Here is a 26,422-nt window from a genome sequence, read left to right on the forward strand (position 1 = left end):
ACAAAAATTGGGATTCTGTGTGACTGATTGATTCCACAACAGGGTTCTAAAAAGGAGCTAGAGTATTTTAAAAAATCATCAAATTAAAAACAAGGAGGATAGGGATTTGGTTTGGAGTGAAGGACGATGACATGCAAATAAGTAACTAAGCCTTTTAAAATACCTTATAGTGCGAATTGGCTATTACGTAAATGAATGAAATATGTACAACGAATGTTTGAACCATAATTACATAAAATGTGTATATTTCAACAGAAAAAAAAAAAAAAAAAAAAAAAAGATACTAATAAGATCCCTGTGTTCCATAAATATTAATTTACACACGTTAATCTAAATTTTAAACAAATAAGGTATAACAATATATAGAAATATATATATACAAAGAGACACATTTAATAATAATAGTTATCTAATAACGATAAATTTTCTATATAATAAAATTTCGTATTACACACAAAAAAACCTTTTCAATAATATTAATTATTATATAATAAATGAATAAAAAGAATAACAAAAATACTAATTAATTGAACAACATACTTTTCAAGAAAGAAGAATACTAGATAGAAGCAAACCGACGACAAACTCTCTACTATTAATAGGAGGAGTCATGATGATAATAATCATTAGGCCTTATTCCACCCAAATCATGTTCCCTTTATCCAAGAGTTCAAAGCCCTCTTCCTCTTTAAAATTCTGATTATTGGAAAGACCAGCCATTGCTTGATGTACAGGAAGCGGTTGCGTGGGAAGTGGAGGCATAACAGTCTTTTTGGGAGGTGGCGGAACTCTGGCTTTGCAATGAGCACGGTGGCCATACATTTGGTGTTTGGATTGAAAGAGTCTTCCACAGTCAGGGCACACTGCCATTGTAATTCCTCCAGCGGTCGTAAGGCTGTTGCTACTACTGCCACCACTGCTGATGCTAGGTTCAGAGGAGGATGTTGTTATTATTTGATTGCTATGTGGACTCTGAACGATGCTTTTGGGTCTGAGAGTACAATGCGCCGTATGACCATTCATTCCTTGTCGTGTGTCGAAGAATTTTCCACAGTAAGGACAATTTGAAGGTTGAGGAGGCGCCATTGGGGCAGAGGAAGACGATGATGACAAACTCCGCGCTTCCCCATGATGCTTTAACGTTTTGTGCTTCAGCATTTTAGGTTTAGAAGAGAAGACTTTACCACATAGGGGACACGGGGTTGGAGTGGCTAAGTGGATATCATCAATATGTTGATTTAGGTTGCGGAACGATCTGTTACACCAAGAGCAGTTTTCATGTCGAGACTCTAAAAGAATAAAAATACCAGCCATTAGGATGATGATGATTGGCTTGCTCTGGTTCACATTATTCTAGTATGATGGTTACTTAAATTATTATTACTATTAAGGTACTTAAAAAACAAACATCTAATTTATGTAGTAGGTATATTAATTATCGAAGGATAACTAATTATCCCTACTCCTGGTCATAAGTAAGATAAGAAAAGATACTTTACAAAAACCCTGAGGGATTCATCCCATACTTCAAAATTATTTCGGTGCGGCATAAGTAGTTTATAGTGAAGAAAAACTATATCCGATGGAAATCAAAAGTTCCAACGCAAGGAGAAATGTTTGAGAAAAAATTAGTAAAAAAGGAACCCCAATTCTTTATTATGCTAAGAGGAAGAATAAGAATAATCCAAGTGAAACATACATCAAGAACATAAGAAAGCTCCGCAACCCATATCCACTGAGTAAGTCAATAAATTAATATGTAATACAAAATAATGATAGAAATACGACAGAGATGATGATGATTTGTAATAGTTTTTTTAAAATATTTTATTATGGACTTGTAAAAAAAAAGTAATAATTATAATCTACAATAATAGAGGGAAGCATAGAATTCAATCACAGGTAAATATGTAAGAGTATAGAGGAAAGCCACAAGTTAAAATAAAAAGTAGCAACTTGAATTCTGTTAAAAATTGTGTGTATATCTGTATTTTATGAGGCTTAGCACATTATTATAATTATATATTGTGTATTTGATAAAAAAAAAATCAGGAATAACATATTATATTATGTGTGCTGCTTAGAAAACAATTTATATAATAAGTATAATATTAATAAGCTTGAGTTTATAACTTTAAATAGCTTGCTAATTACATTATGTATTCGTGTATGAAATGGGTCAACAAATTAGGTAATATATGTAATAATTAATTAATTATAACATGAATAACTTATGATGAGTTGAATTACGATAAGGCCAGCAGTACTTAGAGTAAAGTAGTAGGTAACAAAAAATAGGCTTATTTGATAAGAGAGTGTGGTTCATCAATAATTCAAAATATCCACCTTCTAACAAAAAAAAATTAAAAAAAACAACAACAAAAACCACCTTGAGGCTTAGGATTATTAAGTAAAGTACAAATACATACAGATATTTGAGAGGTAGTTTGAAATTAAATGAAGGGAGATAGCTTGGAAAAATAAGAAGTTTTGTCCCAACAATATTAATAATTAATTGTAAAAAGAGTCTACAAATTCTAAATTTATGTGATGCGTAAGAAAATGGTATAAATCCTCGTGAGCGTAAATTAAAAAGAAAAGTATATGTTTGCAAGTTTGATAAACGACCTATTTGCTGACAAAGATCCCTATAACAAACTATATTGCTCCTTAATACATTTGAATGTTAAAATATGGAGAAATAATTAATAAGAGCACTAATATATATATTTTTTAAATGAAGCCCACGAGGATTTCGACAATTTTCACATACCTAAACATAATATGGAATATATATAAATATAATTATTCCATATATGTAGTGTGGGAGACGGGATATGAATATCCTTCAGAGCAATACAAACGTAGGTGTGGTTGGAGAAAATCCCCCCTCTAAACCAAGGACAATATTAAAACAGTGATTCTCGACCTACATATTACGAACAACGTTCAACTATTTTCTCAGTGTAGTAGAAAGCTTTAATAATCATAATATTAACAGTGTGAGTTAGCTAGAGATGTATATTGTTTATCATTAATTGATTATTATTGATTTTACCGGCTAAACAAATACTCACACTGCTCACAACTGTCTATCATCAACAGTGTTTGTTCGTACAAGGAACGCGCACAGATCGTCTACTAACTGATACTATAAATCTTTTATGAGTGTCTTACTATTAATTGACTCTTCAGGTATGAACGAGCTTGAACAATCCTTTAAAAGGATTAGAGAATAAACGTTCACCTACTATTAAAAAAAATCTATCTATTAGGAAAATATATGTATACTAATAAAAGTGAGTAAGCAATAAAATATGCAAATTGCAAAGATTACATTTGTTTGAGACATAACTTCTTGGTCATATATAATCAATACAAATGAGTGGAGTTCCTCTAGTATAAGGATACAGTATAGCATGGAAATTAAATTTAAAATAATGGACACAGCTGTAAATAGTATTATTTTTCAAAAAAATAAATAATAATGATAATTAAAAAACCAGCAATTGGGAGAATAATATAGTGGATATCATGAATTATTGTATGCATGGTGGCATGAAAATGGTTGAACCCGCAAATAATTTCCCTCCATATGAAGAAAACAACACTAGGAATTTCATAAATAATGAATAAAATGTTCGGCTTTATCTTTTAAAGTACTTTTTTCCGAATAAATTCCAACCGCTTACAAAGTGAATGTGTATGTATAAATACAAAACTACCACCAAGTAATATTGCGAAGCCGTCGTATATTCTACTTTAGTCGCCCAGTTTCGAGTCTCTGATGGACCTTTCGATGATAATATGCTTGGTTTCCCGATTTCAATAACATTCCACATACATTGCAAGGTATTTGATTTGGAATATGTTTATCTTCAACATGCCTACGTAAGCTACTAGCTAATAATTTCTTCCCACAGAATGAACAGGTCTTTTTTCCCTCTATAAAAAGAAAACAAAAAAAGGGCCAATTCAAAAAAAGTCTTCATTTTTTTTTTCTCATGATGAGTTATGCGTGCTACAAAGATTTTAAAAATGAATCCGCAGCGAATAAAACACACTAAATGGAAATTAATTTACTTTAAAAGTAGATTTTATTCCCTACCAGACTCACAATCAAGATCGGTTCTTAAATTTCATAGTCAGTTGTTGTAGTAATGACTTGATAGGAAAAAAAGAAAGGAAAATCCGCTTTTGGATGCGTATGGACTTATTATGACAAAAATTCATTACTAATGTGTTAAATGATTAAAATATAGCCGACACCGATACTTCAATCCTCCCCAAAAAATAAATAATAAACCTAATTTGTCTTTTTCAATAGATCTTTTTTCTTTAGATTAAAAAAAAAGACAATACATACCTTTATTGGATTCTGCACTGGTGAAGTCATGTGAAGTTCCTTGTATCATATCCTCCGTAAATTGTTCCCCTTCCGTATCAAAATAGTCATTGTTATACTCTCCACCGTATGAAGAATCATCCATTTCATTTATTCCATCGTTTCGATCGTCGCCGTCGGTGCCGCCAGTTGATATTTTACCACTCTCCTGTTTTATCATTACAATCGGATGTGTTTTATCAACAGACTTATCCTCAGAATCAGACTCATCTTTAACCCTTTGTTTCTTATTTGAACTATTACTACTTGGAGAATTCCCAGTAAGGCGTTTTCTGTTATGATCATTGCTTGTAGAGGTGTTGGTGGTAGTATTTGGAGTATTGGACCTTGAATGAACTGATGAAGTTGGGCGACGAGGTGATTTGTGTATTTCTTCGTCTTCTTCATCCTCTGCAGACTTATTCGTAAGTCCTTTAACCCTCAGTCTTTCAGCTAAGTCTAGAAAAGTATTCAGTCGCTCTTGAACGACATTCACTTGTCCTTGATACATAAAATTAAACAATGCTTCCATGTCCTCAGCTGAAACATCCCACAACATTACTATGGGATCTTTAGATATACCAGAACGAAACAAGTCCTTGAAAGCTCCAGAACAGGCGGATAGAATCACTTTGTGAGCTTTTAAGTGAGTTCCTTCTACGACAATGGTAATATCAGTCAAGTCAGAATCCCTTCTTAGTTCAGCGAAAGAAGAAGTGACGCTCTTTTGAAAGTCATTCCACTTCAAACAGAAGGCTTCCTCAGTTGAACCCATCTTGATGATGATTACCAACTAAAAAGAAAAAAAAACCAGTATGACACTTAATTGCAACAAAAAATACAATTCATTGAATGAAACAACAAGATTTATCAAGTGTTTTTTAGCCATATAAGTTGACCGGAGTGTCTGGTGGTCAGGTCTTATTATTTATTTTTCAAAATACGTATCAAATTTGTATATATATATATATATATATATATATATAGAGACAGAGAGAGAGATAATTAAGTCTAAAAATATATGCATTACATAAAAAAAAAAAAAAAAAAAATGGTGTAAGAGAGATTAACAAATATATCAATTTATTAACACTTGTGATTTGGATTACACATTTTCTTTAACAAATGTAAGATTTAAACAGCAGAGTCAAAAAGGCCTATTTAACACACATATTTGTATCATTTTTTTCTTCCGGTATCAAATGAGTGATATAATATGTCAATATAGGTTCTAAATAAACAAATGGATCCTTTCAGTGTTTATTTAAAAAAATATTTATCTTTTAGCATATTTTTGGACGTATTCCTTTACTTTTTTCCGAAATTCGTCTTTATTTTTAAGATAATGATCTGCTGCTTCACTATTTAAAGGATCATCAAAGTTCAACAAATCCGAAAAAAGGGAGCTTAATCCCCATATCACATCTTTCAATTTACGAGTTGGCGCCCATCCTAAGCCATCAACACTATTTTGACGAAGAATTGATAGACAAACATCACCACTTTCATTTATATTAGGATGCCAAAGTTTTGTTTGACATTTGACGGTTGGTGGAATAATGTTGTAGTCCTCACCTAATATTTATAAATTATGGTAATAGTAGACGGGGACATACTCATAAGAATTGTTCTATTATATATGTGTAATATCGTGTGCTGAGGATTCCCCGAGGAATATTGACATCAGTTTTAAGTTACCTTCAAATATACATCATTTATAAGTGATTCATCAACCCATCTAAGGACCCACTGATAGTTTCTCTATCTGCAGATGGGTGACAATAAAATAACCCAAATTGCACTCCAGAGTCCAGACACACAGGATTTGTTTAGGATAACTGTGGGACCTCAAAACAGGTAAAAAAATCACCACAATCACTTAAAATAAATCCTTATGATTATTGGTGAATCACAATATGTATCGTATAACTGCTGCCAATATTCCTGGGGGCAATCTTCCTAGAACCGTGTAATATTTAATAATGGCATTACTTAAAATGAAAAAAAAATTAGAATATGAAGTTTTCAGAAGATGAAATACTCTATTATCATAAAACGGAGTAACTAGCAAAGGAGGATGACACACCTTCAAAACAGTAACTTCTTTTACAACTACTAGGCAAATGGTTCAATTACAGAAACAGAGTAGTGTGTACCACCTCGGGAATATACGATGTGGCGCAGGTAACAAAAGTTTCTATTTCAGAAATTAAAAAATATATACATAGAGGCGTATAAGCAAAAAAATAAATTAAGGTTAGAATATCATGCTTGCTTGCGCAGCACTCTTAAAAAAAATAAAAAGACGAATAAGGAGCATTGAAAAATAACAGCTAGCATTCTAAAGAAGATTTTCCTTTGCCTTCCCCCTTCACTTTTTCTATATAATAATATCAGCTATATTACTACAAGGCTTCTTCCTTTCCAAAGAAAACATCCTCTCAAATGTTCTTTAATAGAGTAAGAAGGAAAACGAACATTAAGGTCCTATGTAACAAATAATAGTTTTTGAATTTCACTTCCTACTGTAGAGCGTTTTCATGTGACGTTAGCATTCTTGATGTCAGAGATTTTAGGGGACTAAAAAACCAAGTTTTATAGCAATAAAAACCCCTTTTTCATAAATGCTATGGAAAATAGTCATTATTGGATGTCAAAAATGGGACAGGCAAATAATGAAAGGACTTGAACCTTACTATCTATCGTCTATATATATCCATCTATTGCATTGTTTTATTATATATAAGAAAGAATAAGATATTTTTCTCTAATTATCCTACTTTTTTCGTCCCACATCGATAATAATTGTACAAAATCTAGACATTTTTAGTACATGTAACTTAAATTATATTCAAATATCCCCATATATCATTGGCATGAAGCTGTATTCATGATTGAATACAGCTTTTTATAAACTCATAAAGCCATTTGATTATTTTTTGTGAATAGGAATTTTGTTCGTTTTACAGGTTAAAAGTCTTTAGATGGATCTCAAAACTGGCGTCTCCTTCAATCATGATGCTATTATTGACGTCATTGAAAACGCTCTATTGGGGGGATTTGACGTTTTCAGGACAATGACTGTACCATGAATAATACAGTAATAGCCCGAATTTTCCGGTCCACGGGTTCACAGGATACATAAGTGTTAAAAGATGAAATTATTTTTCTCGGTATGTCCATATTGGACTTGAGGATTCAAATAACATTGAAATGAAACCCGGAATGGATTAGAGGTAATCCCAACAGCACACGGGACATTACGCACTCCTCCTCCTACCAATGAATGAGTATATCCCCGGCTCATCATTCTAATGACCAATGATAATGCGAAATTGGAAAGTTCCCCCTTGCCAAAATCCTTCTTCAGGACGGATATAAACAAGGAAATCATGAAGAACGTTGGGATCTAAGAATTTGATTTGTGATCCTTGAGGTATATTCTCCTCCATTTCCGCTACTTCTTTAACAAGGAGTTGATCTCGAATGGAAACACGGCGTCGAGAAGAAGAAGCCGACCTCTCTACCTCCTCTTCCTTTTCAAGGAGTCTTTTGGTTAAACTTATCATTATTTATTTGATTTGAGGACGTAGTTGTCAAACATTCAATTCTTCACACGAAAAAAAAATCTTGTTCCTTTCTTTGAGTGCAAACATTCAATAGGAAGAAGTTCGCATCCACAAGGAATTCGATTCACTTCACTTCAACTCCTTCAGTTCATACAGAAACAGAACAAGAAGAAGAAAAAAGAAGAGAGAGAAACTCCAGAAAGGAACAAGAAGGCAGCCAGAACTGCCAGTCCTGGAGTTAGTCCAGCCCACAAGAGGCTTGCTAGGTAGCTGCTATATCTAATATCTCCAAGTGAGTAGGCATATGATACGAATCACTTAATTGTTATTAACAATATTTGGAGATGACACCGTTAATAAGAGGAGGATATATTGGGTCTGAGGATAAGGGCGAATGGAATTGAACTTACCAATGAATCAATGAGTGAATCTTGGTGATCGAGTTGATTTTCTCTTTTTTTTCTTTTCTTTTTCTTCTTCTCTCTTTCTTTCTTTCCCCTTCTTAGGCTCAATCACTTCAGCCACTAGTTTCTCGACTGGATTTATGTAGGAAAATTTCCTTATCCACTAGATGAATTAAACTTCTACTACAGTACAACAAGCACAGCAGGGAAAAGGCATGAGCATAAGAGGAATCCCTTCTTCTTACATTACTATTTGTTTTTTTAAGAGTACGAACTCGCGTGAGCTGGCTTCTTCTTGAATGTACGACCATTTTCATTCATTTCATAGCCTGCTGGCTTAATAGACCTTCCCTCAGTTACCTTCAACTTCTTTCAAGTAAAAGAGAGAAGGCGTCTGATCTTTTCGGCCTAAGCAATGTGAACGCAGACCTTGTTTTTCTTCATGCATTAAGTTCATACTTCTTTTTCTATGTACTATTAAATACAAAATCATCTCTGCAGTAGGAAGAAGGCTACAGAAGACGGAGGCAGCGAAACTGGGACACATTTGGCTACCTAACAATACAGCATTCACCTCCATGCTTAACTACTAACATACATAAATATTGCCTATTGCCATTGGAAGAAAAGAGGGCAAAAATAAAAAGAATAGAGAGCTAGAACTGAGCTTATTTTATCTAGGGCTAGACACCTACTTTTTCTTCTAGGTAGGCCTGACTCATCAATTCATCGTCATCCCTCTTAAATGATGGCTTAAGAGCTCTCATTTTTGGCTTGTCTTGTCCCATTTACCCCTCCTTCTTCTATTTGAACCTATCCATATTTTGCACTTTTTATCTCCAGTAAAAAAAACAACAAAACAATAGAGCTTAATCTGTAAAAACAACTTTTGCACTATCAATATCTGGATTCTCTTGTACAAATAAATAACAGTATATATTATATCAAATTTTGCCAAGTCGTGCAAAAGCTGCATTACAATAAGTAACATATATATTACTGAAGATGATTCATCTTTTAGGCCTGAATAACATACTGATTTTAAATAATTATTTAATATTCTTATTATAGACTGTTTGAATCAGAAAAGAATATTCATGAAATACTACAATAATTATACAAATATCTTTTCCGGCCCGTGAAGGCACAGATATGTAAAACCCGTTTTACATCCTTTCATAACATATGTTCCTGTTTATCGATGCAATTTTTAGGCTCAGATTATTACATTTAATATGTTATAAGTTAAAATTAAGAAGACGCATTTGGCAACTCGATTAACTGTAGGACTGTTCTCATCGAAATACAGTTATTCAATTAGTTTAGGTTTAGCAATTGTATGGTTTTTTAAACTAAAAAAAAATAAAGATCCTTTATCTAATAAAGTTTACCCTTTTTTATGAAAATAATTAAACATCATTAACACATCCCTTCTGTTAAAAATATACTTCAAACCTATTGAGAATTCGGAGTATTAATTTATACATATTTTTTTATCAAATATTATTAATATAATTGATAATAATTATAATTCAGTACATATCCTCTTCCTAGGTAAATAGGTAATATATGTTTACAAAATAAGCGTTAAGTTTTGTAAAATAGCTAGATTTAACAATTTTGTACTCCCAGCATTATTATTTAATATTATGTGAAAGAAAGAGGTTGTTTGAGTTGGTTACATTAAAATGTTACGTTTCCAAAGTTTATTACTTCATAATATTGGAGATGTAATCCGACTAAAATGGAATATTCAAGTCCTGCTCCAGAAAAAAAAGCTTCTGAAATGGTATTATGGTGAATGAGTTCAAAAAATATCAGAAGTGGACCAAGGGTCAATGACTTACACTCATGTACAGGGAAATGTAATTTTTATGCTTATAAATCAAATGGCAAAACCTAATTTACTTTGTACAATATTACTCCCTTTTTACAAGGACTGCCTTGTCTAGCTTTGCCTTTTCATTTCATCAAGATCCGAGAATCCAATGTTACTATATATGTAAAGCCACGTGCTACAATTAATATTTCTTCTACGAAAACAACCTTTTTGAACAGAAATACATTTTTTATTTATTTATAACACTTTTTGTGGAAAGTATATTAATTGTAGCACGTGACTTCAGATAGATTCTCTTATGTTGATGACATAAAAAGGGTGTAATATTGTACAAAGTCAATTAGGTTTTGCCATTTGATTTTTAATCATAAAAGATACACTTCCCCATCACGAGGCTAAATGATTGACCCTTGGCCCACTCCAGATATTAGTAGAATTCATTGATATGGTCAAGTATATCCATAAATTTCTCCCAAAAATGTATAATATTAAGTTTATTTATATTGAAGAATTGGGGATTTATATTATCCATTATTGAATATTTTGTCATCACACCTTTTTAAAAATGTCTTCAAATCCATTGGTAATTTTTAAATTGCTCTGCATTGATTAATTATTTGAGACTTTTATCTTATGTAAACCATGTGGCCCAAATTATTTTCTAATAAATAGAGAATATACAAGAAACGTGATATTTTTTTATTGAGAGGATATATTATTTAGCGAGAAAAAACACAGTTTGCTGTTTTTTCGCATACCCGGTTCAACTGAATATAACATGTTGAGTTGTACGAATTGAATCTTAGTTACAATATTATTTAATTTCATTATAACATTAATATTTCATGTGAAGAGTTGTTCTACATTATATAACATATATATATATTCACAGGGTAAGTCTTTCTGTGTTTTTCATATTAAATTGTTTCGTCAAGCTTAAAAAGCTTTTTTTTAAATAATAGTTCATCATATTTTTCTTTATTATAAACCCTGAGAGTGATTAAATTCAACTCCAAACGTATTTGTCTATATTTATTTATGTTTAAACTTTGTTAGAAATCATATGCAAGTTAATTTAAAAATCAAGATAAAAAATTGGAGCCAAGGCAACATTTTTTAGTGACTCATTTCATCCCATTAAAATATGTCCCTATAATATACCTGCCAAAATGTTTTAGTATGTGATATAAATCAAATTGCTTCAATATTAAAAACTATTTGGGCCTTTTATTTGACGTCATCAGTTCAATTTTTTCAAATGTATAAATTCCTTATTTTTCAGTATATATTACAATGATTCAAAAGACTTATAACTAATTAAGGTTCTTTTATTTTTTTTAGAATTACATACAGAGCCTTTTATTGGAAAAAAAAATATATAATTTTAAAATTAAAATGAATCATCGCATACTATTAACACTACGAAGGCAGTGCTCCGTTTCTTTAAGCCGAAACTTGAGTACTTGCATGATACACTCAGAGAAATCAGCCTCTACAAATCCCAAAGAAAAATCCTCATTCAATGTTTTTTCTCCAAGAAAAATAGTTCATGAGCAAGAAGAATTCTTAAGAGATGATGAAAAGGAACATTTCTTTAGGGATTTCGACTACAAACTTAGGTATTACTAAGAGCTCGATGTTTTATTTTACTTCCTATTTTATTTTTCTTCAATTTATGGCAAATGATTAATTAAATGAATTACAAATTGTATGCTTTATACATATATTATAAGATTTAAAACGAGTGCTTAGTAACCTAATTTTGTAAGGACCATAAAACCGGATGAAGTAATGAACAAAAAATTTCGACTTGAAGACACCAAACTTCAACCACTCATATTGATTTTTGGCTGGGCTGGTGCAAATCATAAAAATATAGAAAAATACGCTAAAATCTATCACGAAGCCGGTTGTTCTACTCTTTCCTACATTATCCCTTCAAGATTTATCTTCTTAGAGACGATTAGAGTTCCTCATTTAAGTGAAAGACTCTTACAAGAGCTTAAAAAGCATAATCTACATGAAAGACCCATTTATATGCATAATTTTTCGGATACAGGCAAGTCCATATACAATTGATATGTATATATATACATATACAATGATATTAATGGGGTGTGTTTTTTAGCTGGGCCGTTAACGTGTAATTGGTAGTAAGAAAAATTTATTTTATTTTCCTAAGCAGTTTTCATTATTATTACTTAATTCCTGAGTAGTGAACATCCTTCCCTAAATAGATTCAATTATTTTCAAAACCTGTTTGAACGTTCGTGTGTGCTCATAAAAATCGGAGTGTAACCCTGAGGATTTGTTGCAGGGTTATAATTGTGAGTCCTTGTTGGACTCGGAGTAGAATTGGAAATCGACATTGGAATAATTCTAGCAAATGTCCTTGTTTATATCCTTTTCTCCTTCCTCTCTTGTCACAGATGATAGCTGAGCTAATTAAACGTCATGAAAATTATTCTTTCTCTCCTCCAAAACATTTCTTCAAGGGTACCATGTTGATTTTAGGTTTCTTTTTTTTAACATGAACATTCCAGACTGGATTTTCACCTTTGTCTATGTATGTATCTACTAGCAAAGGATTACCTAGAGTTGCTTGGGCCAATGAAGTAGCGAGAAATTACATGTACAATTGTCAATATTATTTCTTCTTAACCTTTAGACCCTTTTGGCGTAGGCGAGCATTATAATAAATATATATTTATATATTATTAAGAATTTTTTTAATGTTATAAACTTCATATAACATAGCAACATATATGCACGAAATTGTTTGTCTAGATGAGAAGTCCATTTTTTATTTTTGTGAAAAAATTGCCAAATCGAAATTCGCGAAAACAATTGCATAAAAACCTGTTTTGCACTAATTTCGCAAAAAATAATAATTTATTGGCATTGTCAAGAGAAAAACAAAGCTACTAATATTTTTTTTATAGTTGTAATAACTAAAAACTTATGGAGAATAATGTCGTCGAAAAAGTAAGCCACCAAAACTGGTTTATTTTTTTAAATGTTGGAAAAGTTATGTAATGAAATGTTCCTAAAATTAAAAATACTCTCTTAATAGTTTCTCTATTTTTTTGTAAAAAATGCATCGTTTTGTGGTATTTCTTCTTAAAAATTGAAACTTGATGGAAAAAAAGAAGAAAAAACAAAACAAAAAAAAAGAAAATCAGAAAATAATGAATATTTTAGTTAAACAACTACTTTTATGTGTCAAATTTATATTCAAACGAATTTCTAGACAAATTTTGAAAAACTTTATTTTATCTACGAATCCAATATTCCATTGAAAGTTCATTTTTTTGTTCCTGAGAAAAACAAAAACGAAAGTGCAATTTTTACTGATTTCTTATTTTGTCCATAACTTTTTTGATTTTGCATAAATATAGAAGATGTACATATTTATATAGTTGTTTTTTTGAGACGCTAGTGAATTTTTGATTTTTAACTTAACCATCTATCTAGTCTCCTTGAGTTCCTAAGACAGTTTTTGTGTTTTGGGTACAGAATAAGCCCACCTTATATGACTCTCCAAAAATTGGCACCCCCGTTTTAGCCTGATCAGGTTCAAAGAGGGTACCATACAAAATTTAAAACTCTTTGGTTCAAGGGCGTGTGCACCCATAAAGGACACACACAATCGCTATTTAATGTATATGCAGATATAAATATATACCAAAAAATCATTCCAGGTATTCTGGTTTATCAAGGGATGGATCATGTCATTAAACAAAAAGGTTTCCCACCTCTGAACATTAAGGGCCACATTTTTGATTCATGTCCAGCGCCAAGCCCAAAAGGAACAATCAGTCAAGTTTTTTTATTTATGGGTATATATTGGATTTGTTGTGGAAGAGATGGCTACAGTCTATGGCAAAGAATTATTGCTTGTAAAATGTAAGATATTTAACATTCTATTCCTAAATTATTATTGTGTAATGATTCGAATTCGATCAGTCCAGAGGGCTGTCGGAAACATTGGGGCATTTGACCCGACCCGCACTTGATTTTAAAACATAGGGGCTCCACAAACGGAAGATTCTTTGTTTCGTTAATACTTTTTCTAAAAAAAAATGTGTTTAAGAAAAAAAACTCAGTATTCTTGTAAAAGTTTTTGTTATTTTGTATGAATAACTGTGGATTTTTGAAAAAAATTAAATTTTTGAATTTTTTCGTGAATAGCTGTGGAATTTAGAAATTTAATTTCCAAAATTTTTTTCTTAAAAATTTAATGTTCTCTGAATAACTAGGGATTTTTGAAATTTTTTCCAAAACGTTTAATTTTTTTTCGAATTTTTTGGAAAAAAATATAATATTTGAAATTTTTGTCAATAGCTATTTTTATTTTGTGATTTAAAAAAAAATCCCCCCCCCAACAAAAAAAAAAATATATATAGAGATTTATATAATCCTGGAGACTCCCTTCGATGGAGTAATTGTAATTCTATAATGTTTATTAATACTAAACCATTGTAACTCCATCTGACCAATCCAAAGAAGATTCTACACGATTAGAGAAGCAAATATCTCTGAAATGTAATTGTAAATAATAGTTTCATAAATTTACTGAACCTTTGCCCATGAATGATAACTTGTACAACTTAGTAAGGTGCATTTCTTTATTGACGTAAAATGGAGTAATGATTTAATCTTCAGATACTTTTATGGTTAAAAGTAGCGAGTTCTATGACTAATCAGATTTTTTTAAAATTCATTCTACATAGATTTTTGATGGAACGGGGATTTATCAATATTTGGAGACGTCTTCAGGGAAAAGAAGTGAATATTAGTCTTATCAACAGAACCTGGAGTGGGGATTTCTGTCGAGATGAGTTGATAAAGTCAAATTGCCCAGAGCTCTTCATTTATTCTCTCTCTGATGTATATTTACCATATCGGTACCTGGAAGAAAAAGTATTAAAGCCTCGACGTGAAGCTGGAAGAGAAATATATGTACAAAAATGGAAGAAATCACCACATGTTGAACATCTTAAACATCATAAAAAAGATTATACCAACGCAGTTCAAAATTTTATGTATGAATCCTACTTTTCCAAAATTCAATCTCATAAATAGTTGTTATAAAATCATGTTATTCCCTCATGGTTGTATACCGAACAGTGGCGCCAGGAACCATAGGGCCAAGCGCCCCCCCCCCTTTGACTGAATTTCTACCGTTATCGTAAGATACAATGATCGTCTTCCCTAAAGAATTTATAATGTAAAATTGGAAACAAAACAATAAAAAATTAGTATATTACAAATAAACATGATTCTAAAATTTTTCAAAATGTTTTTTCTCTCTTCTACAAAAAATTAATTCATTTCTCCAATTTGGCATGAAATAAAAATATTATCTTAAAAAAGCCAAACTTCCTCTTAGAAAAATTCTAGTCACGGCCCCCAAAAATCCTGAGGGCACACTTGATGACGTCACCCTTATATAATTTGGTCCCCACTTGCAAATTAATTCCACTGTCACTGCAATGTAGTGTCATAATTTCTATTATTTTTGCATTTGAAGTCCTTGTCTATTTTGAAGAACTTTTTTTTAAATTTTTTTACATCAGTCAAAATCAAAGATTTCCGATTTTTAAAAGAATTTATTAAGAATTATTTTAATTTTCAAAGTAACTGACTGACTATCTTAGCGATATTTATATAAAAAAAGAAATGATTTCCTACATTTAACACCTCAAAATTTGAATTTAAAAAACAACAACCAAAAAAACAGGGGTTTTAGGACTTTTTCGATGGACAGTATGTTTGCAAGACTGGAACAGGTCTTTAGTAAGAAAATTCATTAATTTTTTGAGGTCAAAAATGGTCAAACTGCGTACTCAAGGAGTGGACTGGAGGGGCTGTAACTTTTGTTTTTAATTAGAAAATTTAATTTTTCTTATTTATTTTTCCAAAAAATTTGATTTTGTGTAAATAGCTTAGGTTTTTTGAAATTTTTCTCTAAAAATTTAATATTGGAAATATAATTTTTGAAATTTTTGACTAAAAATTTTTTTTTTTGTGACGCCTGAATTTTGATTCTTTTTCTCCAAAAAATTTAATTTTTATTAATAACTGTGGATTTTCAAAGTTTTTTTACCCAAAACTTAATTTTTACTGACCTGCTATGGATTTTTGATTTTTTTTTCAAAAATTTTTAAATTAATGGGCTCAAAAATTTAAAAAAATCCAAAAATATATAATGCTGCTCTCTCACTCTGGAATGGGCACTCGGCTGAGTGCCAACCTCCGCTAAAGATCCCTTTCCCTAAAAATTAACAACAAATGAGACTAATTTGTCTTCAGTATCTCAATTTGTTTTGTAGGACCTTGAACTCTCAAAATGTAATTTGAGCTAAGCATCTCAATTTCTTCAAAAGTTATTGTCGATTTTGTGTGTTTTAACATTTTGTGTAGCCTTCACCTTTGACCTCAATCCCCCAAAATTTAATGGCCTCTCACTGTTAACATATGTAACCTTCCTACAAAGTTATACAAAAATTGTTTTGTTACTTTATCCGTAATCCCGCTTAAAAATAATAATAATGGTTTGTTAAAACTTCACCTGCGATCTTGACATGTCAAAATTTAATGGGGTCATACTGTTAATAAATATAACCTCCATACCAAATTTTATTTAAATCGATTTGTAACTTTTTCCGTAATCTCTTTACAAACAGACTGAGGCAAAAAAACAAAATTCCGTTCAACTTCGTATAAAAATGTGATAACGATATATCATAAAATTTGTATTTGTGACGTTATTTTGCTTATTTTTTTGTTTGACATACTGGAAGGCTCAATTTTTTTACTATAGCTTGAGGATTTTCCGTATTTAAAAAAAATATTTTGAAGCAGAACAGCTTTGCTTTCGTGAAGCTTTATTTGATTAGCTACAGGTGTAAAATAAACACTAATCCCATTTTGTATCTGGAAGGTCATATATGTTACAACTCTACACATGATACTTATACAAAATTATGTAACTTGTATAATATTGAATTGTAACAACAAAAAAACATTTACAAAATATAAATTAGTTGTGCTATCAATACAGTTCACTAGAGTTCATTCATACATTTAGTAGATATTTTTGACAAGAGAAGTTGTCATAAATAACGATACAATACGCTTACACACTCAATATAAGTTCATCAATAACAACACTCCATAAACATGGCCTATAGTTTGCCACTTAGTCACTCCCATCAACTATTATTTATTTAATAGTTGATTTTTGTGCACAATTGGGAAAAAAATCTAAGTTCAATGACAGTCTGTTATTGAGGTCACCCTTTTGATTGACCCCGACTTCTTTCTTGATTCAGGACTCCATGCCGGATATATTTTGAAAAACTAATATATAAATATACTAGAGTTGTCAAGAAGCCTTATAAAAGGCTTGCTAAAAATCCTCAAAAGATTGTGATTGCCTTGTCCAATAAGTTTGAAATTTTGGGCTTGGAACTTGGAACAAAATTGATTTTTGACATTTATCTATATTTATAAAACAAGGTTAGTCTGTCTGTCTAACGGAATGCCTGAATATATAAAAACGAGTCACCGGATGCATTGTGCTCTATTATGTATATCATCAACATATTTTGACCTAAGAAATAACAATGTAGTCGTATTCATGAACTATTGTAGGCGTGTGTATTTAGGTTGCACTTTATATAGTTATCTTTGATGTAAATCGTATAGATATATTTTATATAAGAAATTATAATGTAGTCGTAGTATTGAAATATTGCAGGCATGTGCATATTGTTGACAAAGAGCACTACTCTTGGTTTTTGTTATTGGTCCCTAATGTATATAATAATTCAAATGTATTTTTTGTATATGTTAAGATTTGAATAAAATATAAACGCTGAAAGAAGTACTCTATAGACTTGAAGAAATGAGACGAAACAAGACTTGAAAAATGTGATCAAACATGACTAACCAAAGACGAGACCAAATTTAACGAATCGAAGACTTGAAAAAATAAGAAGAAACAAATCAGAATAAATGGAAAGGAACGAGACACGACAAAGCCGAGACAAATTCCGAAGAAACGAACACTTGTCAAAATCTGACGAAATGAGACTAGACTTAGACTTGACGAAATATGATAAAACGATACTAGAAGAAATATGATACAACGAGAATATACGAAATGAGAACAAATGAGACTAAACAGTGATGAGACGAAATCTGAGGGAACAATGCCTTGAGGTAATCTGAGATCAGACGAAATCTCACACACACAAAAAAAAAAGACTTGAGGAAATCTCACGAAACTAGACTAGACGGATTGACAAATGGGTGACTTAGTTAATATTGAATTGCTCATTAAAAAAAGTGTTGTCGAGTACGAAACATACAAATATGTATGTAATATGAAAAATAGTAAACCCCTTGCATCTTGTTTGTATCTTCAAACGTTAAACCCCGATTGTTACCAAGAATGTTGTGTGATAAAAAAGTAATTCTCAAAATATCTTTGATTTATTTTTCCTATCTGACTGAAATAAGATTCTATGTGGGAGTAAAGCATTCATATAGGCATGAGGCTTGAGGCGTTTCTCTATGTAATTTTTTAAAAACTTACTTGTTTGTAAATAGTAGTTAGTGTATGTGTGAAAGTGAATATAAAATGTAAACAATCTTTTATTTTTTATGGGTACTTAAGGCTAAAGTGCAATAGCAATATCATTCTTATTATCAGCTTAGTATTAATGTATTTATTGTACATTGACATTGCTTCAAGTATTAATGTAGGTGTATTGTACAATGAACCTTATTCAAAACGCGTGACATCATTGTCCTCTGCGTTGTTGCCATGTTGAAAAGAAGACGAAATAACCAAATTTAATACAAACGAAAACCCTTTTATCATTAATACTAAGGAACATAATAAACCATTGGATTTCAAAATGGGGCTCCCAAATAAAATCAATTAAACCTTTCTCTCTCTAACGTTAGGTTTTATTTATACTAGCGGGAATACCTGGTATTGCTCGGAGTTATTAGGTTGTCGACAAACAATCAGACTCTGCTTTGATAATATTGAAGATAACTCCTCAACTAATCCTCAATATTACTCTGTTCTTTCATAAACACACTCACACGATGTTACTCAATACTTAAATGTTATTTCCTCAAGAATAAACAAATAATAAAAACAAACTTGTGATGAAAATCCTATTTATTTTGGTCATGTTAAACCGAAAATCAAAATGTTAACCCTGTTAACCCTGATAATTTGAAAAATGTTTTAGAGGTACTGTCTTATTACGTTTCATTAGATCAACTAAAATCAGCTTTGATAAGGGAGGAGAAGAAGACGGAAATAAAGATGGATATTGCCAAGAATTACTCTGATGTCTATCCACAATTCTACTCCGAGTCCAACAATGACTCACAAATATTACACTCTTACAAATCCTATATGTTACTACCTGTTTAAATTGAGCACACAGTCAAGCTTTGAATACAATACAATGGTGTTGGAAAAGAATTGCACCTCTTAAATAATGATTATAACAGCTGATGAATAGAAAATTCATTCTTCAGATTACCAATTCCCAAAAAGAGGCCATCTAAGAAATACACACGATTTACATCACTAATAATAATAGTTTTAATTTTTTAAATATGACGGGATGAGTACTTTAGACCCTAAAGCGCTCTCTGGTTGAGTTTGAACAACAAACGCTCATAGTTAAAAATGAGTAGTCATCTCATATTTTTTCTTTATACCAAGTATCTATGCAGTCCTAAAATATGTACACTCAAAAAGGACATTACGGAAAAAATAGAAAATAAACAAACTTTGCTTTATTTTATTCTTTTACTAGCAAAGGGTTACCCGGCCTCGCTACGACCAAGGAAAGAGCGGGCTATCACATTGCCAATGGTAAAAAAATTGAACAATTATTCAAAAAATACTTCTGTCGACTATTAATTATAATATGAATGTTTCGTTGTTGTTTAGAAAGATCCAGAAAATTATGATTGTTATTCTCTTACTAGGATGATAAGGATTGAGCAGGAAATTGACTATACAATATAGTCAGGTTGTTCCCAAGTGTGGCTCGCAGATCAGATGAATAAACTTTGGCTCTCATATATAAATACAAATATTGTATAGCTACAATTTTAGTAAAATAATTTTACTCAGTAATATTATAATACAGTTTGGAATCAATTACTATCTAGGATTTTAATATCATGAAATACCTATATATTTTAGTGTTGAGACTCCGTCCAGCACCAAATTTTTTTTCCAGTTCGGTCTTAAGTGTTTTTTCTATATCTATTTGAACGTATATTTTGGTCCAGACCACAGTTTCAGATCGTTGACCCATTTTTTATGTCTCACTTTGTGTATTGATTTTTTTTTGTCTCACTTTGATCTAGACTGAACTCTTATTTTGTACCAATCTAGACCGACTTTTTCCTTTAGACCGATCTAGTCCGATTTTTTCTATGACACCAGTCTAGACCGAGCTTTTAGTTGGTTAAATTAGTTTGGTCCAATGTTACGGTCTCAGACCGGCCAAGGATGCCCAGAGCGAACCCCTACACTACTATGTATATCTAATTCATTTGAAAAACTGTGGTACAATAATATAAAAGTAATAGTATCAGAATACTTAATAGGTAAATAGCAGTTAGTCTAATTGACATATTTGGCTATTAGTAGACGGTTTTGAGCATTTTTCCTGTTTCTTTTTTGGTAAAGGTTCCGTAATAGAATAAAAGTAACGACGTGCTTACTCCTTTTCATTCATGAGTAAACACATTTTTAGTTTCACTATATACTTATATGTTCTCTCCTCAAGAATAAATTGCCATAACAAAAAAAAACTCTCACGCTAAAAAGGCTACAACTCTAATTATAAATATAGATTTAACATTTCTTTTATATACAATTTTTTCTTTGAAGGCAAAAATAACAAACTATAAGTTAAAAAAAATCTTCCTTCTTTAAATAAATAACTTTATTAGATATAAAAAAAGAGACGAACAAAATGGAACCAAAATTAACATATACCTGTATTTTTTTTTTTTTTTGTTATTAATCATTGGAGCAAGACTTTTTTGTGTGGATACTCCATCTTAATTTATAATAGTTGGGTATGGGCTAAAATAACTCAAAAGTTCAAACTATTTATGTATATACATTTCTCGGGTTTGTGTTTCAACTTTTTTTGAATTTCGATGACGTGATGTCATCTTTAGGTCGACCATCTCTGTCCATCTCTGAAAAAATGAAAGCATTCTTTATTTAGTTAATAGGGGATGAAATCAACCATTATTTTAAATATTGCATAATATAATATTGATTGACATTTTTCTAACCTATAAAAAATATTTATCCTGTTATTTTTTTAATTTCTTCTATAAAGTAAATAGCAGGAATAACTTAAGGAGATGTTGATGAAGTGCAAATTGCCCATATATATATATATTTTTTTCATATTTTCAAACGAGAAAGATCAAAATACAGTCAAACTTGTATTAAACGTTGAGGCAAGGAAAACAAAATTTTTGATATGCTTAAATACTATATTAAGATGTAGTTATTATTAATTATATCTTCCTTCAAAAGCAATAACAACCTTGACACGCCGACCAACAGATTGGCTGCTATTGATGATGAAGACCGTGTCAAAGGCATACCACGCTGTCATATTGGCAACTCGGAGTATGTCCAAGTTTGGGTGAGACGTGCGGCAGACATTCTTCTCCTAGAGCCCCTAAACTACAATGTCCTTGAGGATGAGGTCAGGTCTGTAGGAGGCCACCTAGAAGCAGGCCATTTTATCAACTATATTGTTGCAGCATAAGTTTTAATTTTTCTTTGCTATATGTGGCTGAAATTGATTCTTTTGATGTTGTAGGGATTCTGGATGGTGAAATCTTCTTGGTATTGACACCGTCCACGTTTTGAGACATGCTATAGTAACAAAACTTGTTTATTTTTATTTCAGCTATCATTTGGTTGCGTAATGTAATCTCGTAATATAAAAAACTGTAATGAAGCTTTGGGGTCCACCTCTGTAGATAAGAAACTTATTTTGTAAGAATTCTACATTTGAAAACTGAATATAACCACTTGGTGGATTTACATACATCAAACAGGTGGTCGTTAGACCACTTTTCTGACTGTATTTCCCTAATTTGTTATCTCTTTTTTCTCTATAGGGTGACTTTAGAAAAAAACCCTAGGTTTTATAGGTTAGAAAAATGTCTATTAAAAGGTTTTTAATGGAAAATAAAGTATTGATTTAAGCTATAATGGAAATAGGAATAAAGTTGAATGTAGAGACAGGACAAATTCACATTTTCAAGTTCCCAGGTGGTTCGGATCTTTAGACGTAAATATTCAATACAATTCGGATACTCGAACTTTTGAGTCCAAGACCGAAATTGGAAGAATATTTATTTTGAAGTTTATGAGGATTTTATCCAAAGTCCTAGATAAAATAGGATGCGGATTAAGTTCACTTTCTTACTGATTATTTATGCTATAAAAATGAATAGCCCAATGTTATTACTATTACAAATTTTGTTTGATCACATTGGAGAATAACCAGGCGATGTAACTGTTTATGGAGATGTCGCTCAAAGTACTAATCAAGATAAATAGAGATGCAATATCGATAATCTTTTTCAAAAATCCTAAAAATCTGCTTCAAGATCCGTAAAAGTTTGATTATCCGAAGCCTGTTGGGATCCCTGATTTTGGATAATACAAGTTTACCTATAAAATACCAGAGTACTTCAGATCCAGGTACAATAACCCTTTTATCTTTATTAAGCAATATTATATGCTTTTTAAGATCCATAAAAGTTCTAGTACCCGATACCAATTTGGGTCACGAGTCCTTTTGAATAATACAAGTTTACTTATGTGGTTCTTTAGATCCAGGTCCAAGATCCATCTTATCTCTACCCTAACATATGCTGGCTCATACAGGGTGAGAACTAAAAAATTAGAATCCTCTTCCAGGACGTCTAGATTCAGTTCTAAAAGTTTTGATAATGCTATACTTGGTGTTATTTGAAAGAACTGACAAAAACTACAATTTGATGTTTGTTTTCTTTTTGTACGATCAAAAATGTCCAAGTAATATCCTCGGCGGAGAAGTCGATCTCCAACAATAAGATCTTCAAAGTGGACACTGTTCTGAACAGAAGAAATAACTTCTTCTTGGGCAAGGGAACCTTCAAGAACAAACATTTAGCTCAGTCCTCGGCGTTCAACGATAGCAAGATGCCTTCCGTCTTCTTCAAGGCTAACGAGAAAGTCAACACAGAGGTTTACAACGAGGTCCTCAGATACCATACCTTGCCAGGCTTGAAGAGCCGTGCATTGGTATAGTAAAAAATATTATCAAATAGAATTTTCTATGTACAACATCATACTGATTAGTTATGAGTATTTTAATAACTACTTATACGTCCGGTATGTTTTTAGTAAAATGAAATAAATTCTTTTTCCAATAGATGGCTTAGTTATTGTGTATCTTGTACTGTATAAATGTAATCGGTTTACGGTAGATGTTGTTACAAAGATAAGATTATGTATTAAAATAATTTCTGAATTAGTTTTGTGATTGTTTGATGAGTACTGTTTGTGTGGTTGTCCAAAATGGACACTAGCAAAATAACGCTATATTTTACAGATTTTCTTCGAAAAAGGCCAAAATCCAAGCCACCCAGGCAAAAGTATAAATAGTGTTTATGGTCAAGATACTCTAACAGCCAATCATGCACCATTTTGGTTTCATTGATTCCGTTCCTGTAGTTATGATATTAAAGATGCAAGGAATATTGTCCAAAATATAGATAAAATGATGGCAATCTCCGCATCCGACCGTCGTGGAAGCATTGTTTTGATTGCATTGACAGTCTCCTTTAGGAGATTCCAGTTTATTCTCTCGGATCCTGAGGTCAGATTTTGCAGAACGATCTTTTAGTGTGTGGAGAGGAGGGGCGGTTATGGGGGAGAGTCAACTGTACCTCACACAAATAAGTCTATGGGGTTGAGATCCAATGATCTTGAAGACACTGGGCCCAACAACCTAAAAATTATGACAATGACGTCAACGTTTTCTTTGCAGCGTGGCATGGAGAAAGTCTGGATGCCCGACGAATGACCTCCCAGCTGAAAAGGATCCGTATCAGCCTTTTTAAGCAGTTTAGATTCCTTGCATTGGCCCTCATTTATTTGGATGGCTCATCATCAATATTTTTCTGCAAATTTGCATTGATATCCCTCTGGCAGGTTGACCTCATTTCTGATCAGCACGCTTTGCTGATGATTCATAATTACCTCCAGACTCTTCCAGTTCATTCCTAACTCCCCAGACTAAGGAACTTCCGGGTTTAAGTAGTTTGCAATCTCACATTGTCTCGTGACAATGACAGCAAGGGACTTTGCCTATTCCACAATTGTGGAATAAATATTTTGTTAATTTCTTTTAAAATAACGGCAAACACTTCTAACTAGACCCCAAAACAAGAAACAATCTCCTACCTGCACATACACAGCTGTCGCAATGCTTAAAAATCCTTGTTAAACAACGGTTGCAGGCTGTATATAGGAAATAAAGACTCCCATTCCTGATGGCGGTTCTTTACATGATATAATATTAATATCATTAAAATATCATATTATCCTTGCATACAAGTATAATATGTATTCATGCAGTGCATATATTGTGTGTGTCCATATGTCGTCATCCCCTGTCTGCCTCATGCAGTAGTATTATAATATCTTCCTAATGTATTGTATGTATGTAAAACTATTGAAATATTAAATTAAACATTTTATTTCCAAATCATTAATTTTGTCTATTTTCATTAGTGCAAAAAGTAATGGACAGGCTTTTGCATATGTAATTTATGTTAATTCAGAAATATGCATCTGTTTGTATTATGTATTGCCTCTTTATCTCTCATTTTGATTTCATTCATTCCATATTAAACAAGCAATAAATATGATTGTATTTATATAATATTTAATTTTGTAAAGTTCAACACGCAAAAAATATGCAACAATTTAGTTTTTTGTTTGTTTTTGTTCTTTGTTATATTGTAAGTATATTGAAAATGATATTTTATTGTATGTAATTGCATTAAATTATTCTGACATAATATGCAGCCCATCAATTTAAAAACAAGCTAAAATAATTTGTTTAAAATTGTTTTTTTTTATTCTTATACAGATTATCGTCAACTTCTATGAACAAACTATTCCTATTAATATTTTTTTGAGAAACTGCAAATTCTACTTAAAGTAGCCTACGTAAAAGCAAAAGTCTATGTGGATAAACCAGCAACGATTGAAGCATTTGAAGCAAATATTGAGCGAGTTATTCGTGAGATTCCGGTCACAATGCTCGAATGCGTCATCGAAAATTGGCGTGAAAGAATGGAACATTTAAAGGGGAGCTGCGGCTAACATATGAAGGGGATTATTTTCTAGAAATAATTGTAAAGAATTGTTTTTTCGGTTCATAATAAAGTTTTGACCATAATATAATATTTTATGTGTTTTATTTCAACAACCCAAAAACCACTCGTTTTGAATCACCCTTTAAAAACGAAGGAAATAAAGAAAAATAGCTAGAACCTATAATAATAAGTTCTAACTACAAACTCCCTACTTTAAACTTAGATCAGTTATCCTTGAAAGAAGTTCTGTTAAACAACTCAAATGACTTAGTAAGTTTGTCATTTCAGCTGATGCAGTTAATATGAAAGAAGAATAAGGAGCGGTCCTACGACTGTAAAATGTTATTAGGACCGGACTGTTTGGACACATTTCTTTTTAGACCGACCCAACACTTTCTACTATAATGAAATAACAAAGAGTTAAAATTTGTGTAAATAACTTTCTTTTATTTAATTATAATTTTTCAAATAGTGATCCTTTAAACATTTTTATTAGTTAAAATATTAATTATTGTTTAATAATTATCCATGACACTTTTTAGAGTGATTATGTAATAAGTAGCACTTTAAATATATATCGTTTTTCTTTACGTAAATAAAATTTATATATTTAATGCTAAACAATACAATTTTTTGAACATTATATAAAACTCTTGGGTACCTTAACTTTGACAAATATATCTTTGAAATATTGGGCTGTATGTGTAAATATGAAGTAAGATAATGACTTTGGAGTTTCTACTTTTCTTAATTTTTGATC

At 31.4% G+C, this 26,422-nt stretch overlaps 3 protein-coding genes across 4 annotated transcripts; 1 reads left to right on the forward strand and 2 right to left on the reverse strand.

Moving 5' to 3' along the window:
• Positions 1-216: 216 nt before the first annotated feature.
• LOC121130271 (uncharacterized) lies at positions 217-8,730 on the reverse strand. 2 transcript variants are annotated; one of them, XM_040726031.2, is made up of 3 exons: positions 8,364-8,730; positions 4,367-5,177; positions 217-1,289 (listed from the first exon to the last, which is right to left on the reverse strand). In XM_040726031.2, exons 2-3 carry the CDS (start codon positions 5,157-5,159, stop codon positions 634-636), a joined length of 1,449 nt encoding a protein of 482 aa, XP_040581965.1. In that variant the 5' UTR covers positions 5,160-5,177; positions 8,364-8,730; the 3' UTR covers positions 217-633. The 2 variants fall into 2 exon arrangements, with proteins under 2 accessions (XP_040581965.1, XP_040581966.1); XM_040726032.2 differs by lacking the exon at positions 8,364-8,730 and adding an exon at positions 6,471-7,651.
• Positions 5,178-8,335, reverse strand: LOC121130273 (NEDD8-conjugating enzyme UBE2F). Its single transcript, XM_040726034.2, has 2 exons — positions 7,704-8,335; positions 5,178-5,959 (listed from the first exon to the last, which is right to left on the reverse strand). The coding sequence occupies exons 1-2, from the start codon at positions 7,951-7,953 to the stop codon at positions 5,661-5,663; spliced, it is 549 nt and encodes a 182-aa protein (XP_040581968.1). The 5' UTR covers positions 7,954-8,335; the 3' UTR covers positions 5,178-5,660.
• Positions 8,731-10,086: 1,356 nt separating the features above from the next.
• LOC121130289 (transmembrane protein 53) lies at positions 10,087-15,497 on the forward strand. The gene is given in 6 exon segments (XM_071893819.1): positions 10,087-10,146; positions 11,539-11,816; positions 11,967-12,256; positions 13,899-14,103; positions 14,931-15,205; positions 15,208-15,497. Coding segments are annotated over 6 exon segments (1,134 nt in total). The 5' UTR covers positions 10,087-10,101; the 3' UTR covers positions 15,249-15,497.
• Positions 15,498-26,422: the final 10,925 nt, after the last annotated feature.

Source organism: Lepeophtheirus salmonis, chromosome Z, assembly GCF_016086655.4.
Source record: "Lepeophtheirus salmonis chromosome Z, UVic_Lsal_1.4, whole genome shotgun sequence".
Classification (NCBI taxonomy): domain Eukaryota; kingdom Metazoa; phylum Arthropoda; class Copepoda; order Siphonostomatoida; family Caligidae; genus Lepeophtheirus; species Lepeophtheirus salmonis.

What these genes read in the sequence shown, in the direction of transcription:
- LOC121130273 (XM_040726034.2), bottom strand. Translation starts at nt 7,953, where the DNA reads ATGATAAGTTTAACCAAAAGACTCCTTGAAAAGGAAGAGGAGGTAGAG. An exon ending in CCAATTTCGCATTATCATTG is followed by an intron (nt 5,960 to 7,703) that starts GTCATTAGAATG and finishes TATAAATATTAG; the next exon opens with GTGAGGACTACAACATTATT.
- LOC121130271 (XM_040726031.2), bottom strand. Translation starts at nt 5,159, where the DNA reads ATGGGTTCAACTGAGGAAGCCTTCTGTTTGAAGTGGAATGACTTTCAA. An exon ending in CAGTGCAGAATCCAATAAAG is followed by an intron (nt 1,290 to 4,366) that starts GTATGTATTGTC and finishes TTATTCTTTTAG; the next exon opens with AGTCTCGACATGAAAACTGC.